Source organism: Dictyostelium purpureum, assembly GCF_000190715.1.
Source record: "Dictyostelium purpureum unplaced genomic scaffold DICPUscaffold_275, whole genome shotgun sequence".
Lineage (NCBI taxonomy): Eukaryota > Evosea > Eumycetozoa > Dictyosteliales > Dictyosteliaceae > Dictyostelium > Dictyostelium purpureum.
In genome coordinates this window covers 2001-19571 of record NW_003519611.1, presented here as the reverse complement: position 1 = coordinate 19571, position 17571 = coordinate 2001, and the positions used below count along the sequence as shown (strand labels likewise).

The following is a 17571-nucleotide window of genomic DNA, read 5'->3' as shown; positions in this document are numbered from 1 at the left end:
TGTAAGTGAATGGGGTGTGGTTTTGAAAAAAAATTTTGTTAAAAATTTTTTAATTTAAAATTTAAAAAAGGGTTAGTTTTTAAAATCATTAATGATTCACCATTTTATCAAGAAATTCAGATTTTAGTTTTCGGATGGTTAAATCATAAGTATTTATATAGAATTTTATTATAAAGTCATAATGAATTTTTAAATTTTCACAATTTTTTTTTTTTTTTTTATTTTTTTTCATAAAATTTTTTTTTTTTCGTTTTTTTTATTTTTTATTTTTTTATTTTTTATTTTTATTATATTTTTATAACAATAATAGCTATTAAAAAATGAGAAGAAATACTAATCAAAATAAGAAAAACGCCCCAGTTGTTCAAAAAAGTGTTTTCAATAACCTTGATTTAGATAGCAGCAGTGAAGATGAAAAACAAATTGAAGAAGTTACTGCATCAACTAAAAATTTAAATGTTCAACAACCACAAGTTCAACAACCAGAAGTTGACTCAACTCCACGTCCATACAGTGGTGGTTTTATTAGTACTATGGAAATTCCAGAATATTACCCAATTGGTAAATTAATTAAAGATAATGGTAAAAATCAAATTAAAAAAAAAAAAAAAATCAAATATAAAAACTAAAAAATAAAAAATTTGATTATAAAATATTAATATTTTTTCTTATAGATTTTTCAGATAGAGCTCAAGTTACTTTTAACACCACATGTTTTGTTAAACAATCAGAATATGATATTATCAAAGAAGTTTTAGATAAATTTAAACCATTTGTTAAATTAAATAATAATGTTTATGAAATTTCAAAATCATCAAAAATTACTGGTAAAGCTTTTCAAGGTATGTTTGAAATTTATTAATATATTTAATAATATATATTAAATATATTAATAAAAAAAAAAATAATAAATTTTATTTATTTTACTAATTTTTTTTTTAAATAGATTTCCAAGATGAATTAAAAAAAACCAAAGTTAAATCATTAAATATTAGAACTATTTTAACAATTAAATCAAAGAATCCAGAAGATTGTGAAGATATTTCTAAATGGATCGAAAAACAAGTTGCAAACTTTGTACCATCAAACTATCCAACTAAAGTTTCAACCTTTGTTGTTTCACAAAGTGCAAATTTCACATTTAAATCAATGATTCCAAACTTTGATTCAATTAATGTCCCATATCAATTATACGAAAGAGCTAATGCTTCAAATGCTACTGTTACTCCATCAACTAGTGAAGAAAAAGTCATCAACAACAATAAAATTATTGTTTGTGACGATGAATCATCATCAAAAGAAAATATTGTCGCTGCTTTAACTGCTCCACTTTTAGAGGCCAATCAATCATTAGTTGGTGCTGCTAATTCTGATAAGAAAATTAAATGCTCACTTAAATTTGGTAACTCTATTTTCTACCAACTTAGTGCTACTGCTTTCTTACCAGGTTTTTCAAAAGAACAATTATCTCAAATGGAAACTTATAAGGATTTCCGTTCAAAACAAGATAGTATCATCAAAGAATCAGATTTCAATACTATTGCCAAACACATTAAAGATAGTTCATCAATTTATCAAGCCAAGGAAACTGACGCCACCATCTATCGTGTATTCATTGGTAATTACAAAGTTAGATTAGTCAATGAAACTGAAGAAAAACTTAAAATTAAAGCTATCTCGCAATTAGACGAAAGAGTTGTTACTCTCGATACTGTTTATCCATCAAATCTTTCCAATAAAGTTGGTTGCAGAGTCGCTATTTCAAAAAGTAAAAATATCGAAAAAGAAACTCTTCCAAAGAATATTTTAACTTTCTTAGAATCAACCACTAAAGATAAATCTGGTAATTATCTTTCATTCCCATCAGATTTCTACAAGACTAGAAGCTTCAGCAAATCACAAACTACCTTTGTTAACAATGAAACCAAAAATGTTATCCATTTGGTCAAAATTACCGAAGAAAAAAGAGATGAAGTTTACTATTCAATTAGAATTTCAAATCCATTAATTAAATTTACAAACAAATCATCAGAAGAACAATTCAAACAAACTTTAGATTCAATTTATTCTGAATATCAATCATTAGTTAATAAATTATAAAAAAAAAAAAAAATTAAAAAGCTATTAATAAAAATATAAATAAAAATATAAATAAAATATTTTTTTATTTAGAATAAATGTAATAATCAAAATAATTTTTTATGTATATTATTTTTTTATACATTAATTTTTATTTTATTATTAAAAATATTGTAAGAGCGAACCAAGTTTGCGCAAATTTGAAATAATAAAAAAAAACCCACCAAATTTTTAATTGTATAATTTTTATACTTAAAAGGATATATGTTTAATTTATTATAAAAATTTTTTTTTAAAATTAATTTTTTTTTTTCATTTTTTAAATTTTTTTTATTGGAAATAATTATATATTTAATTTCAATTATAATTTTTTTTTTTTTTTTTTTTTTTTCTGAAGGTATAAATAATTAAACGCTTGGCTCTAATATAAATAAAAATAAAAAATATCAATTATTATGTTTCATTAAAAATAGAAAATATTATATAATATTCAATCAAGTTTTCAATCAACTATCTTTTATTTTTTTATTGAATGTAATGATTATAAGGTAAGTATTATGGATAATTAAAAAATATCAAGTAATATTAATATGGATCAAAAAAATATCTAGTATTATGGATCATATAAAAATATCAAGTATTATTTAGCATTTAAAAAATAATATGGATCACACAAAAATATTAAGTATTATTTATAATTAAAAAAGATCAAATATTATGTAAAAATATCAAAAAATATGGATTATACAATCAACTCTCATTAGGTATTTTGATTACATAGATACTGAGTTGGGCCCACTTGATATCTATGTTTTCGAAATCTACCAAATTTTCAATGTGGTGGTAAATTATTTATACTGCGTGGTAGTACTAATAATTAACCACAAATTTTCAATATGGCGTTTAATTATTTATACTGTCTGAAGGTATAAATAATTAAACGCTTGGCTCTAATATACTAACCTCCCCGTGGTAGAGCTGGAAACACTCTTTACAAAGAGTGGCTAATAGTATAAAAATTAATACTAAAAAAATAAATAAAATATATAAAATAAATAAAATAATGGTATTAATAACATTTTATTATCTTTAAAAATTTATTACAAAGTCTTTAAAATTTTTTTTCTTTAATTTTTTTTTGGGGATTTAGTTAAAAAATATTTTTTTTAGGGATTTAAATTAAAAAAAAATTAATTTTGAATTTTTTTTTATTAAAATTCCCAAATATTACCAAAGAAACACCATCAAACCGATTTATTTATCAAAAATCTTCTAGAAAGAATAAAGATTGTTATGAAGATTTTAAAACTCGATAAAAGAATGTTTAGACAATTAAAAACACTTTCATTAAATTTAAAGATCAACAAATTCTAAAAGTTTAAATTTTTAGAATCCTTTGGTGTCAAATTAAAATAATATATTATTTAAAACTTTGTTTTTATTTCTGTTTTATTTGTTGAATTATTTCCTTTTTTTATATATAATATCTTCAATAAATAATTTAAACAAAAATTAAAAAAAAATTAAAAATAATTTTATTTTTTTATTTTTTTATTTTTTTTTAAAATATATTTTTTAAAATTTCAAACACCACATGAATATTAAGTAAATAATGGACGATAATAATAAGAATAATATAAATAATAGTAATAATGATTTATCGGATAGTCAGAATAATGTTCAAATAAAAGAATGTAGTAATGAATGTAAAAAAAGTAGTCAATGCGAAAAATGTGGTCTATGTAAACTAGTACCAGAAAAAATACCACTATATGGACCATATACAGTTAGAGGTTTGGAGCCAAATACACAGTATTATTATTGCACTTGTGGTAAAACAACAATCCAACAACCGTTATGTGATCAAAAAACTTGTATTGGAACCGATTTTACTCCAAAGCCATTCACCTTAACAAAAAAACAAACTCTATATCTTTTATGTGGTTGTAGATACACAGGAAATCCTCCACACTGCGATGCGATTCATACAAGAGTACCATTTAACCCTCAAGATCCACCATGCAAATGTGATAAAAATGATAGTGGCAAAACCGAAAGTATTTGTAAAAAAGCGACTGATTGGTAATAAAACAAATAAATAAATAAATATATAAATACTAAAGAAATTTTTTTATTTTTTAAAAATAAAAATTAATATATCTTAAAATATCTTTTTTTTTATTGTGTTATACTATAAAACTATAAAACCTTTTTTTTTTTTTTTTAAAATTAAAATTTTTTTTTTTATTTTTTTATTTTTCGTTTAATTATTTTTTTTTCATTTTTAATTTTATATAATAATTGATTCTGTAATAATAATGATTAGATTAAAAAATTTTAATAATATAAATAATATTCGTAGTTTTTGTACACAGTCTATAAATAAACCATTAGTAAATCTAAAAACATCGATTGAAGAAATTAATTTCGATGAAAAAAGAAAAGTAACAGTTTTTAGTGGTATGCAACCAACAAGTGCAGCATTACATTTAGGAAATTATTTAGGTGCAATGGATAATTGGTTAAAGATTCAAGACTTAATTGCAAAGCATAATGAGGTTTCACCAGGCCATAAATTAATTTTTTCAATTGTAGATTTACACTCCTTGACAGCAACTAAAACTTTATCACCAAAAGAACTACATTCAAATACATTATCTGTTGCCATTAATTATTTAGCATCTGGAATTGACCCACAAAAAGTTATATTGTTTAATCAATCTATGGTAGCAGCACATTCAGAATTAACATGGATATTTAATTGTATTGCATCATTTTCAAAATTATCAACAATGGTCCAATTTAAAGTAATTATTATATTTATCCCTATTATTATTATTATTATTATTATTTATTGTATTATAGGTATTAACTAATTTTAAATTTAGGAAAAAAGTAAATCAAATAGTCAATCAATTTCAAATGGATTATTATCATATCCAGTTTTAATGGCAGCAGATATTTTATTATATAGGGCAACTCATGTTCCAGTTGGTGATGATCAAACACAACATATCGAATTCACTAGAGAAATTGTAAATTCTTTTCATCATACTTATAAAAAGAAATATTTCCCATTACCAACAATTATTAGTTCAGAAACATCAAAGAGAATTATGAGTTTACAAGATGGTAGAGTTAAAATGAGTAAGTCAGACCCATCGGATTTATCAAGAATATCTTTAACTGACACAGACGAAATGATCCAAATGAAAATTAAAAAATCAAAAACAGATTCAATAATAGGTATTTCTTATGATATTCAAAATAGACCAGATATTTCAAATCTTTTATCAATTGCCTCAGTAACTTCAGGAGTTTCAATTGCAGATTTAGAAAAAGAATTTAAAGATAAACAAAACTCCCATTTCAAAGATTTTGTATCACAATCAATTATAAGTAAAGTTAAACCAATAAGAGAAAAAATAAATTATTATCAAGCAAATGAAAAAATTGTAAGGGATATTTTATTAGAAGGTAGTGATAAAGCAAATCAAATTGCAATAAATAATTTAAAACAAATTAAAGATATAATTGGTTTATATCATTAAATAAAATAATAATAATAATAATAATAATAATAATATTTAAACTCAATATAAATCCTTTTTTTTTATTTTAAAATATTAGTTTTTTTTTTTTTATTTAAAATTTTTTTTTATTCTTTCTTATCTTTATCTTTATTTTTATTTTTATCTTTTTCTATATTATTTAAATCTGGCACTAAACAATTTTCTTTTGCTAGTTTTTTATCTTCTATTAAATTATTACATTTTTTATCATCTTTAATAGACTTTTGTTTTTCTAAAAGATCATTATTATGTACAACTGATTTACATAAACAATCTTTACTATCATTATTTACAAAGTTATTTTTAATATCATTGTTTGTATTATTGTTATTTGTACTATTATTAATATTGTTATCTATATTATTATTATCTAAATTATTATTATTATTATTGCTTATAATATTATCATTTATCTTGGAGTTGTTATTATTATTGTTATCATTATTATTGTCATTATTATTTAAAGTGTTATTTATATTTGATAAAATTGCATCTAGATTTAAATGTTTGGGTGAGTTTGTATTAAATTCTTCTTCTTCTTCTTCTTCATCAGAATTATCATTTTCATAATCTTTTAATTGTAATTCACTTTCTTCTGTAATGGATTGATGGCTATTGTCTTCATCTCTTATTACTTTATTTGAAACTCCTTTATTTAATTCCTCTATTTGTTCAAAAGACATAATAGGTGTTTCAGTATCCTCTCCATTATAATAATAGTTGTTATCTGGTGAAAATGAATAGGTTTTTTTATAAATTTTTGAACAGTTTTCGCAACCTAAATTATTATTTTCAATATTTAAAACCTGAATACCACCTGGGAAATCTGGATAAATACAATGTTGATGTGATTGCTTTCTATTAAATATTGATGGTTGAATTCTAGATCGAGAATAGTCTTTTCTAAGTGTAAATTCACTTTCTTTTTTACCCATTAAATACCATGTTTTCATTCTTCCTTTTCCTTTGACATGAATAATATCGCAACGTTCAGAGAAATCAAAGTCATCTTTACCCAATTGATATACCCTATCCGAAACATGAATTTGACCTGCAATACCAGTGGACTCCATACGTGATGCAACATTAACGGTATCACCCCATACATCAAAGTGTGGTTTGGCATATCCTGAAATAACACCACTAATAACTGGACCACAATGAACACCTACTCTAACTTGTAAACCAAGATGGAAGCTCATTTCTTTTGGTATAGATTCTAAAACATCAAGTGCAAACTCTAACATACGATAAGTGTTGTGTCTTATATCATCTGACTTTGGAAATATACCACATGTAGCCATATAAGCATCACCAATAGTTTTGATTTTTTCAATGCCATGCTTTGCACATAATAAATCCATAGAGTTGAAAATTTTAATGAGCACTTGAATAACTTGTTCTGGACTATGAATTGAAGAGAATCTAGTGAAACCTGCAATATCTAAAAAGAATACACAGGCATTATTTGAACGCTCAGCGACTACATCTTCACCATTTTCTAACTTGACTGATACTTCTAATGGTAATATTTTGTTTATTAAATTGTTCTTTTCTCTCATAATTTTGGCAATTAATGATTTTTGTTTACGTTGATCCATTAAATATATTACCAATAATATTAAAATTACACCTGATATTATTGATATCAATAGAGGAAGATAGGTCTTTGAATTGTTTTCGTATTCTTCGGTTGTAAATGCCCATAGCTTAAAAACACAATCGGCAACTTTTAAACTGGTTTCATATTTCAATCTATCTTGAAAGAGTTTGGAATCATGAACTTCTTTTAATGTTTTGAAATTTAAATAGGATTCTTGATAAACCAATTCCCCTTCAAATGTAGATAAAAATAATGTAAAGTCATTACCTTGTTCTACCTCTACTCTTGATGCTTCTACATTCTTTTCAATTAAAAATAAACCAGCAGAAATATGAGTACATTCATCATCATTTGATTTTTTTACCAATGTTAAATTTTCTATTGTTGTCGAAATTAATGGTGAAGTTGCTTGAGGTGGTGAAGGTGTTTGAGGATTTGTAAATTGTGATGTATCATTGGTAGTTTTTGATAAAATTGGATTTATAATTAAAATATCTATATTTCTTTTACTTAGAATAACCTTTCTGCTTAAATGTACTGTTGGTCTTTTATTTATAATGGCTTTATTAATAGTTTCCTTCATATAATTTGTAGAGTTTATATCTAATCCAATAATATCCTAATAATAAAAAAAATATTAATAAAATATAATAATTTTTTAAATCTAAACATAAATAAACAATTACTTTGCTTAGAGTTGGAAAAGCATGAACTATTGGATAATAAGATTTTTTATGGTTTGCAACTTCTATTGAATTTGTATCTTCATTAAATGAAAATATTTGAAATTTATTTTTTGTTTGAAATGAAAAATCTTGTTCAAATTGTTTTCTTTCTTCATCTTTGACTCTTTCAACCCAAAACAGATACTGAAACTCTGAATTTTTTAATGTTGTATTTAAAAAGATATTAAAATCTTTTCTTTTAAAGTTTGGATTTACGTAATACAATGCCTTAATTTTAAATAAAAAATTTTAAATTAGTAAAAAATAAATATTAGTTTTATTTTTAAAAAAAACAATTACCTTTAAAGTATCTATCGATGATAATAAATACATTGCATTCATTTGAATGTTATGAACTATTTGCTTTGAAGCTCTTTCTAAATCCATTTGGATATTTGAATTTTCCTCTTCGGTGTAATGTATAAATGAAAACAGACAAACAATAACACCAAATACTAAAAGAATTATGATCCCAAAGAAGAATCCAATCGGATACCCTTCAATATAAGATTTAGAAAATAGTTTAAAAAATGTTTTCTTCATTTTTTTATTTTATCTTACAATACAATACATGAATATAAATTTATAATATTTATAAAAAAAAAAAAAAAACAAAATAAATATAAATAAATGAAAAAAAAATATTTATAGATAGGATAATATCGGTTTTTTTCTTTAAAAAAAATGTAAAAAAAATATATGGTTTCTTTTTAAATAAATAATAAATACAATGGGTTTTTAATCTATAAAAATTATTTTTTTTTTTTTTTTTTTTTCTATTGTATTTATTTGAAAATAATTATATATTATTTAAAATCAGTTATTATTTATTTTATAAATTATAATGTAAGAGGAGATTGTTATTGTTTAAAAAATAAAAAATAAAAAATAATAAAAAACATGACCTATTTTATTTTTTTTATTTTTATTTTTATTTATATTTTTTTTTAATTTTTATTATATTATAATATTATTATTGTTATTATTATTTTATTATTATTTTATTATTATTATATTTTTAAATAAAAATTAATTATAGAATTAAAAATAAAAAAATAAAAAAATAAAATTAAAAATTAATTTTTCTAAAATAGGTTAAATATATTTTTAATTTTAAATTTCTATTTTTTATAGATTTACAATGGTTTTCGCATTATTTTTAAGATATCTTTAAAAAAAAAAAAAAAAATAATATTTAAAATAAAAATAAAAAGGGTAATATTCTAAAATTACCTTTTTTAATGGTACCAATGAATCTACCTTTATTCATTTCTGTTGTCCATATAAAAGAATCCAAGTTTTTTTTTTAGTGTATATGAAAAATCAAAAAAAAACTCTTTTTATATTTATTGTATGATTTTTCTATTAAATTTATTTACAAAATTAATTACTCTTTTTTCTTTTTCGTTTGACGAGATTATTTTTTTTTTTTTGTCCTTTTAAAACTATACGGTTATTTTATAAAACTATTGTTTGAACTTTATTATTAAATATAATTATTATTATTATTATTATTATATTTATTAAAATAGCTATTTAATTATTAATAAAATTATTATTTTTAATTATTTTTAATTATTTCATTTATATATTTTCCTCTATTATTAAATGTGGTAAAATTTGGTCTGTTATCGAATGAGTCATAACTCCTATAAATAATAAAATTAAAAATGATTAATTATCTATAATTGTTGAGTTGGGTAATAAGGTTGTATTCTATTTACTTTTTAGCTAAATGAGTTGATGCTTTAATTGGAATTAAATTTTGTGAATTAATGATACCCCATGAAAACAATAATAATGAAATTATACATTCTACGATTATCTATAAATATAATTATAATTTGTTAATAATAATGATTTGAAAAACAAATGATTAAAAATATATATTACATCTAATGGTACACCTTCAAATGGTTGATCTGTTAATCTTAAATATTTTCTATCTAAAACAATTGAATAAAATATTGCAGTTAGTGAATCTATTTTTATTTTTATCTTTTTATAAAATTAAACCTACGTTGAAGAACTGAATAAATAGTATGTAAAAATAAACCAATACCTATAATTCCACTTAATTTTGCTACTCCTTTCATTATATATTAATTAAATTCATGTGATGAACTGTTATTATTTGAACAAAAAAAAAATAAAAAATTTAAAAAAAATTTAAAAAAATTAATTTTTTTTCTTTTTTTTTTTTTTTTTTTTTAATTTTATTTTATTATTTTTTAAAATTATATTTATCACAATCATTGTATATTCATAGCTAAAGTTTTTGTTCAAAATCAATTACATAGTTTTATATAAAGATGTCAAACAAATTCAATATTACTATAAAATCAGTTGACATGCAAGGTATGATCACCCATTGTTTCTTTGAATGAGCCAACCAAATAAACTAATTTTTATTCTTTTATATAGAGTTTATGCAACAAGATGCAACCGAATTAGCAATTAAATTATTAGAAGAACAAACACCACACAAAGATATAGCTACGATTATTAAAAAAGGTATTTATCAATTTAATATAATTTAATAATAATAATAATAATAATAATAGAGTATAATACTTATATTCAATTCTTTATTTTTGGTTTTTAGAATTTGATAAAAAATATTTAGGAAACTGGCATTGTATTGTAGGAAAAAGTTTTGCTTCATTTGTAACTCACGAAACCAAAAGTTATATTTATTTCAATATTAATGATAATTCAATACTTTTATTTAAATCTGGTTAAAAAATAAAGAATAAAATATAAAATATATAAATTGTAAAAAAAAGTATTTATAAAAGTTTAAAAAAAAAAAAAATGTTTTTTTTTTTAGTTTATAACATTTATTAATTTAAATTTAAATTTTATTGATTTAATTTATTTAATTTATTTATTTAATTTTTTGTGTGATAAAACTACATTATCTGGAAAAGCTACAACAATTGAATTGTCCCTATAACATTTAAATTGTTCATCAACAATTTCGGTTGAAAATTCTTTAATTTGGTAAACATCCAAAATATTCTGTTTAATTTTTCTAAAATTCCAAGTGATAAGGAAACGACCACTACTAGTAAGAATAAATGTTTCTTGATCATCACCTTCGGCTTGGTTGAATCTAGCTGGAGCAAATTCAACATTACCACCCAATCTTTTGATATCAGCAGCTTTAAGGATTAAACGCTTTGGTAATGGACGACGAGCACCCAAACGATCTTCAAATGCACTACTGCCATCCTTTAATTGAGCTGGAATGACCATGATATATTTTTTACAAGTAGCTACTACCCATCTACCATCTTTTGTTATATCCATTCCAATAATTTCGTCACCAATACCTGGAAGAGTTGTACGAGATCTTGCAATAGCACCCAATGGATCATCTGAAGTAGTTGAACGTTTATTTGCATCGAATTGAGTTTTACTAAACATTTTAATTTCACCTTTTGAAGTACCAATTGCAAGTTGGCCATTTTCAGTAGTGGCTGCACATCTATAAACCGATTTTGGATTAGCCCCACCATGGAATTTGGTAACAACTTTATTTTTAGATTCACGTGGATCAACCATGAATATGCTATTACCATTATATCCGAGGAAAATAGAGTTATTGGTTAACTCATCATTCTTATATTGTGGTGCAATCGAAGTAGTTGTTGTATCTTGACCTCTCCATTTCATATCCCATTCTTCGACAATATCTGGTCTATTTAAATCCATCTTGTAAACATTTGACGCCTTATCTGGGTTTAACATTAATAAATCGTTGTCTTGTTTTTGAAGCATTAATTTCTTTGGAGAAAAATTTTGACCATTTTTAGTTTTAATATTGGTAATTGCATTCTTGAATTTAATATTTGAATCATCATTATTAAATACACCAATAGTTGATCCTCTTACTACATATGATTGATCTTTGTAACCAACAAGTAATGAGCTATTCTTTGATTTACTAAAATCTCTTGTAATTTGTTTTTTAGTTGTTTTATCAATTGGTTCTGAATCAGATTCCGATTCTTCCTCACTTTCGTCTGACTCTGATTCTGATTCTTCTTCCTCTTCAGATGATGATTCAACTTTAATTAAATCTTTTCTTATTGGTTTTCTATATGGAGCTTTAAATACTTTTTCAACATCCTCTGATTCTTCTGATTCTTCTGATTCTTCTGATTCTTCTGATTCTTCTGATTCTTCTGATTCTTCTTCAGATGACTCTTCTAACTCTCCTTCTTTTGATTCCTCTTCTTCTGATTCCTCTTCTTCTGATTCCTCTTCTTCTGACTCTTCTTCTTCTGATTCTTCCTCTGATTCTTCCTCTTCTGATTCTTCTTGAGATTGATGCTTTTGTTCATTTTTAACTTGGTCTTCTAATTCTTTTAATTGGTCAATATATTCTTTATGGTCAGATTCTGATAAAATGTCAGCAACTGAATTTGAATCATTAATATCCAAGTTGTCAAAATCTTCCAAATCCTTGGCATTAAAACCATCATCTGTATCAAATACAATTTCATCATCTTGGTGATCTTCAGTTAAAATATTTGCCATATATTCAATTTCATCCTTTTTACCTTTAAATTTGGTTTGATTAACAGTTTCATAATGAATTATGGTAAATTTATTTCTAAAGTCTTCATATTCTTCGACTAGTGAAAATTTAATACTCCATCTGTTTGAATTGGTTCCTAATTCAGCTAACCAAATAAATGAAATTTGTTCCTAATTTTTAAAAAAATATATTTAAAATTAAATTTTAATTAGTATTGATATTATTAGTAAAAAACCAAAAGCCTAATACCATTTACTTACATTAAAGAATTGTGGGTACATATTTGTGTCGATAATTTGTGAAAAAATTGGTGAATTATTTAACAATAAATAAAAGGTATACTCGATTGGGTCATTTGAGGTTTTATTTAATAATACAGTGACATTTGGTTCTTTGATGTTAAATCTACCATCTGTTTCAATATAAAGTGCTACTTCACAACGATATAACTCTTGACCGGTTACTGGTAATACTTTTACAAATGAAATATTTTGATTACTGGAATTTTCATTGAGATCTGATGTTGGGTAAAATGCTTTGGTATCTTCTTCTTCTTCTTCTTCCTCTTCTTCCTCTTGCTGTTTTTGCAATTTACTTAAATCAATTCTTTCTGCTTGAATTGTGTCTATATTTGTTTTTAATGGTGCTCTGACAATAGTTTGAGTTTCTTTACAATAATTTTCTATTTCATTTTCACTACCATTTGTGTATGATGTTAAATAAATTGATTCGTAAATACAACCACATAAAATTTTTCTTAATTTTTCTTTATTATCCTCGCCGTTGTTATTATTATTATTATTATTTTCATCAAATTCAAATAAGAATCTTGTGTTGGTACCTTTCCAACTTAATGAATAATTTCCTAGTGGTCCAATTTCTTTAAATAAATCTAAACCAACTGTAACTGGAAATTCATAATAATTGATTTGAGATTCTTCATCTTCGTCTTCTTGACCACCTTCCAACTCTCTTTGTTTCCTTCTTTCATTTTCTTGTTCTTGATCAACAATTCTTGTTACTTGAATTTGGTATCTAAAATTTTCAATTTTATGAATAACCAACTCACAGTCATTGAATCTAAAAGTATAAAATAACATTAGTAAATAATATAAAAAATATCTAAAAAAAAAAAAAAAAAAACATACAAACAAACCCATTGTCCTCTATAAAAATGATAAAAATATCCAGTTACTTCAATTAAATTTGAAGACTGATTTGAAAAAAAACTTGTAATTCTTTTAAATAGTGACATTATTATTATATATATTCAAATAAATATTATATATTAATTAATGTATAAAAAAATAATGGTGTGTGGGCGCTTTTTTTTTTTTTATTAAAAAATTTTCAAAAATAAAAAAAATAAATAAAAAAAAATAAAAAAAAATAAATTAAAAAAATTTTATTATAATAAATATTAATAAAAATAAAAAAAAAATAAAAAATAATAAATACTTAGGAAAAAGGAAAAAAAAAGAATTAATAACTAAAAAATAATAAAAAAATAAAAAATAAAAAAATTAACTTTGTGAGATACAAATAAAAAAAAAAAATTATTATTTTAATTTATATGAAAAAATTTTAATTAAAAATTTTTATTATTTGAAAATGATTTAAAAAAAATAAATAAAAATAATATGATTCGAATTTTTAATTGTTGTGAAAATATCTAGACCTATATATTTTATTATTACTATTATTACTATTAAATTTTTTTTTTTTTTTTTTTTTTTTTATATATAATTGTAATTTGAAATTTTTATCTAATTGTTACTGGTTTATTTAAAGCTTCATCGATGAGGAATTTACCATCTTCAAATTTATCATCACCATACCAAAAAATTGTAAAGTTTAAATCTGGTCTGAATGAACCTTGACAACGTTGGAAATACCATGGATTTAAAGGATTGCTATTTCTTGATCTCCAATATAGCTTTTCGTTATCTCTTTGTAATACTCTCCAAATAAGATCACCTAAACCCAAACCTTGAGCAGATTTTCTAACACAGAATTTACAAAGATATGGGATGTAGTCTGGCTCTTTGAATGTTACAATAGCACAACCATTATATCCACCATCAGAGGATATACATAGATAAAGTTTATAGAGTGAGTCTTTGAGATAATCAAAATAATCGAGTGAAAGTTTTTTTCCAAAACTATCTTCAATAAGTTCACGAAGTTTTGGCATATCGATATTATGGTAACTACTGCTATCGTAAATTAAAACTTTGTTATCTTCAGACTTTTTGATGATGGTACCATTAGCAAGACGAGGGAATAAAAGTTGATGAGTAATATTTTCGATGGATGTAACTACTACAGTGGTTGAGGATGACAAATGCGATACAATTCTTTTCATTTGTTTTAATTGTACACGTCTACGATTGGTGGTGTGGTCTGCCTCGACAAGTGTTTTATAATCTTGATCCATGTATACAACTGGAATAGCTTTATGATCAGCATCTAAAATACCACCATCATTACAGGCAAAAACGATTTTATAAGGTTGGATACGTTTAGCCAATTCGAATGTTGTAACATCTGAATTAATTGGAATGTCAACACCATCAATAGACTCTGCAACACTATCCCAAATTGGAATTTTACCTTTATCTAGAGCCTGTGTGAGAATATCGTAATCGAAAGAGTCAATCTTCATATTAAGACCACCTGATGGAAGTACATCACTCTGACCATACTCTTGTTCTTCTTCGGATAGATCCGAGTTATTTTCTGATGAGTTATTACTATTTGGTTGGACATATGGTTCGATTTCACAAATGTCAGGAGTTAAAACGGTACAACCTACACCATTCTTTTTGATAGCTTCTTTAAGGAGTGCACTTCTCATTCTACGTTCTCTGACCACCTCTGATATTGGAAGTTTAGATATATCGTTCATACCTCCGTGAATTACAATGGGGTATAAACCGAATTTGTACATAAAGCAAAGTGATGATGCAGCGCTATCAATACCATATTGAGTATCAAGAATACGACGTGAAATCTTAACAATAGCAATTTTCTTTGAAGCTGAGCCACTGAAATTCTTTAACCAATTGTGTACATCTTTAATATCCTTTACAGATCTTAAAAAGTCTTCAAATTCTTTTTTACTTTGAAGGTTGGCTTCGAAACGGAGTGTATCTTCGGATGATTGGAAGAGAGTTTGTTCACTATTAACACGACGAATTTCTGAAATTGGTTTTGGTATTAACGATGGTAATACTGAAATTGAATCAGAACGGTGACGCATTTGTTGCAATTGTTGCTGTTGTTGCTGTAATAGACTATTATGTTGATTTAATGAATTTGAATTAAATAAATTAATATTTTCTTGTGACATTTGATAATGACCCAATTTAAAATCATTTGGATTTAAGTTATTATTCCAATCCAACATATTTTTTTCATCGGAAAAAGTGACTCTTGAACCAGTAGAAGCATCACTCTTTAAAGATAAATTGTCATCAGAGCCATTATTGTTATTATCTAATTGATCAAATGCTGAAATTGAATTTCTATGTTTTAAATTAATTCTTTCCAAAGTTGAACTAATTGCATCTGGACTACCAAATAGATGATGGTGTTGTTGAGATTGATCATTGTGTTGATTTATAATATCGTTATCATCAACAGTTGTCAACTTAATTGTTGGTGTTGCAGTAACAGGAATTTGATCAGGGATAAGGGTAGAAGGGAATGATTTAATAATATCTTCATCTTTATCACGTATAGCGGCGACCTCGGCTGATTTTTGATGTAATTGGTTTTGTAGTTGTTGGTGTAATAACTTTTCTTTGATTGAATGATTTGGACTAAGAGCACTATTTGTATTATTCAATTGTCTATGATTCTTTAAAATTGAACTTATGCCAGGTGTTGATGATGATAATGAAAATCTTCTTTGATGCTTTAAAACTAATGGTGAAGATTTTGTGTGGGCAACTGGAATTGTGCCAATGGCTTGTGGTGAGGGTGGTGAATTTGGTACTTCAAGTTGATCAGTTGAGTTTGCTGAACCAGTTAGATTTGGTGAACTACTTGATTTATTCTTTTTCTTTTTTTGTGACTTTCTTTTTTTCTATAATAAAATAATAATATTAATATATAAAAATTAAATTGGTATTAAAAAAAAAATTAAAATATTACCTTTAATTTTGAATAACTTTGTTGAGAACCTCCAATATTTCTACCTTTAGCTTTTAAAAGCTCTAATTGAACCCAAGCAAATAAAGTTAAAAGCTTTTCTACGAAAAGCAATGGAAGAAATGAAATGAAAAATATTAATGATTTATGAAAGAATCCTGAGAATGAGTAAAAGTTAATTGCTTCTTCATCTGGGTCAATAATTCTTTGATATGAATTGGATGGTGTTAATATTGGTGACTTTTTGGTTTTATTATTGGTTTGGTTATTATCACTACCAACGCTATTATTATTTGATTCTTTTGTTGAATTTAAACTATTTATATTACTATTATTATCTTGGTGATTATTTAAATAGTTTTTAGTTAAAATGTGACCAGCTTTTAATTCACTAAAATGTGGAAATCCTTGATTAGGATTATGATTTTGAGAGAGAGGGTTATTTGATGGTGAACTTGTTGAGTTTATTGATTTTGGGTTATTATTAATAGTTTTACTATTATTATTATTAACTGATAAATTATTATTTTCGGTGTTTAATTGTGATCGGCTTGATAAAGTTTTTTTCATCATGTATTTTGTATGAATAACAAACTAAAATAGCTGCAATAGAAGAAAACTTTTTTTTTTTTTTTGTTTATTACTTAAAAAATTATTATTATTATTATTATTATTATTATTATTATTGTTATTTTATAACTAATTATTAATTATTGTGGTTATTATTTTTTTTTTTTTTTTTTTTTTTTTACTTATATTACTATCTAATAAATTGTTTTTAAAATTTTATTGCTTTATTTTCTGTATTCCTGTTGAATTTTAAAATTAATAAATTTGAACTTGATATTAAAATTTTTATATTTTTATATATTTTTATATATTTATATATTT

At 23.6% G+C, this 17571-nt stretch overlaps 8 protein-coding genes across 8 annotated transcripts; 4 read left to right on the top strand and 4 right to left on the bottom strand.

The window, feature by feature from the left end:
- Positions 1-320: 320 nt before the first annotated feature.
- On the top strand, positions 321-2100 carry DICPUDRAFT_156016 (uncharacterized protein; the record flags this gene model as incomplete). Its single annotated transcript, XM_003291370.1, has 3 exons — positions 321-561; positions 675-842; positions 947-2100. The coding sequence occupies 3 exons, from the start codon at positions 321-323 to the stop codon at positions 2098-2100; spliced, it is 1563 nt and encodes a 520-aa protein (XP_003291418.1).
- A 1591-nt stretch (positions 2101-3691) lies between these two features.
- DICPUDRAFT_156015 (uncharacterized protein) lies at positions 3692-4165 on the top strand (the record flags this gene model as incomplete). The annotated part of the gene is made up of 1 exon (XM_003291369.1): positions 3692-4165. The coding sequence occupies one exon, from the start codon at positions 3692-3694 to the stop codon at positions 4163-4165; it is 474 nt and encodes a 157-aa protein (XP_003291417.1).
- A 232-nt stretch (positions 4166-4397) lies between these two features.
- On the top strand, positions 4398-5630 carry DICPUDRAFT_156014 (uncharacterized protein; the record flags this gene model as incomplete). The annotated part of the gene is made up of 2 exons (XM_003291368.1): positions 4398-4886; positions 4968-5630. 2 exons carry the CDS (start codon positions 4398-4400, stop codon positions 5628-5630), a joined length of 1152 nt encoding a protein of 383 aa, XP_003291416.1.
- Positions 5631-5737: 107 nt separating this feature from the next.
- Positions 5738-8522, bottom strand: AcgA (uncharacterized protein; the record flags this gene model as incomplete). Its single annotated transcript, XM_003291362.1, has 3 exons — positions 5738-7873; positions 7941-8207; positions 8280-8522. 3 exons carry the CDS (start codon positions 8520-8522, stop codon positions 5738-5740), a joined length of 2646 nt encoding a protein of 881 aa, XP_003291410.1.
- A 1018-nt stretch (positions 8523-9540) lies between these two features.
- Positions 9541-10075, bottom strand: DICPUDRAFT_38966 (uncharacterized protein; the record flags this gene model as incomplete). The annotated part of the gene is made up of 4 exons (XM_003291361.1): positions 9541-9628; positions 9704-9804; positions 9873-9925; positions 10000-10075. 4 exons carry the CDS (start codon positions 10073-10075, stop codon positions 9541-9543), a joined length of 318 nt encoding a protein of 105 aa, XP_003291409.1.
- Positions 10076-10291: 216 nt separating this feature from the next.
- Positions 10292-10721, top strand: DICPUDRAFT_38971 (uncharacterized protein; the record flags this gene model as incomplete). Its single annotated transcript, XM_003291367.1, has 3 exons — positions 10292-10337; positions 10404-10493; positions 10585-10721. 3 exons carry the CDS (start codon positions 10292-10294, stop codon positions 10719-10721), a joined length of 273 nt encoding a protein of 90 aa, XP_003291415.1.
- A 45-nt stretch (positions 10722-10766) lies between these two features.
- Positions 10767-13780, bottom strand: DICPUDRAFT_57310 (uncharacterized protein; the record flags this gene model as incomplete). Its single annotated transcript, XM_003291360.1, has 3 exons — positions 10767-12695; positions 12786-13605; positions 13674-13780. The coding sequence occupies 3 exons, from the start codon at positions 13778-13780 to the stop codon at positions 10863-10865; spliced, it is 2760 nt and encodes a 919-aa protein (XP_003291408.1). The 3' UTR covers positions 10767-10862.
- Positions 13781-14263: 483 nt separating this feature from the next.
- On the bottom strand, positions 14264-17250 carry DICPUDRAFT_57308 (uncharacterized protein; the record flags this gene model as incomplete). The annotated part of the gene is made up of 2 exons (XM_003291359.1): positions 14264-16615; positions 16684-17250. 2 exons carry the CDS (start codon positions 17248-17250, stop codon positions 14288-14290), a joined length of 2895 nt encoding a protein of 964 aa, XP_003291407.1. The 3' UTR covers positions 14264-14287.
- Between the last annotated feature and the right edge of the window lie 321 nt (positions 17251-17571).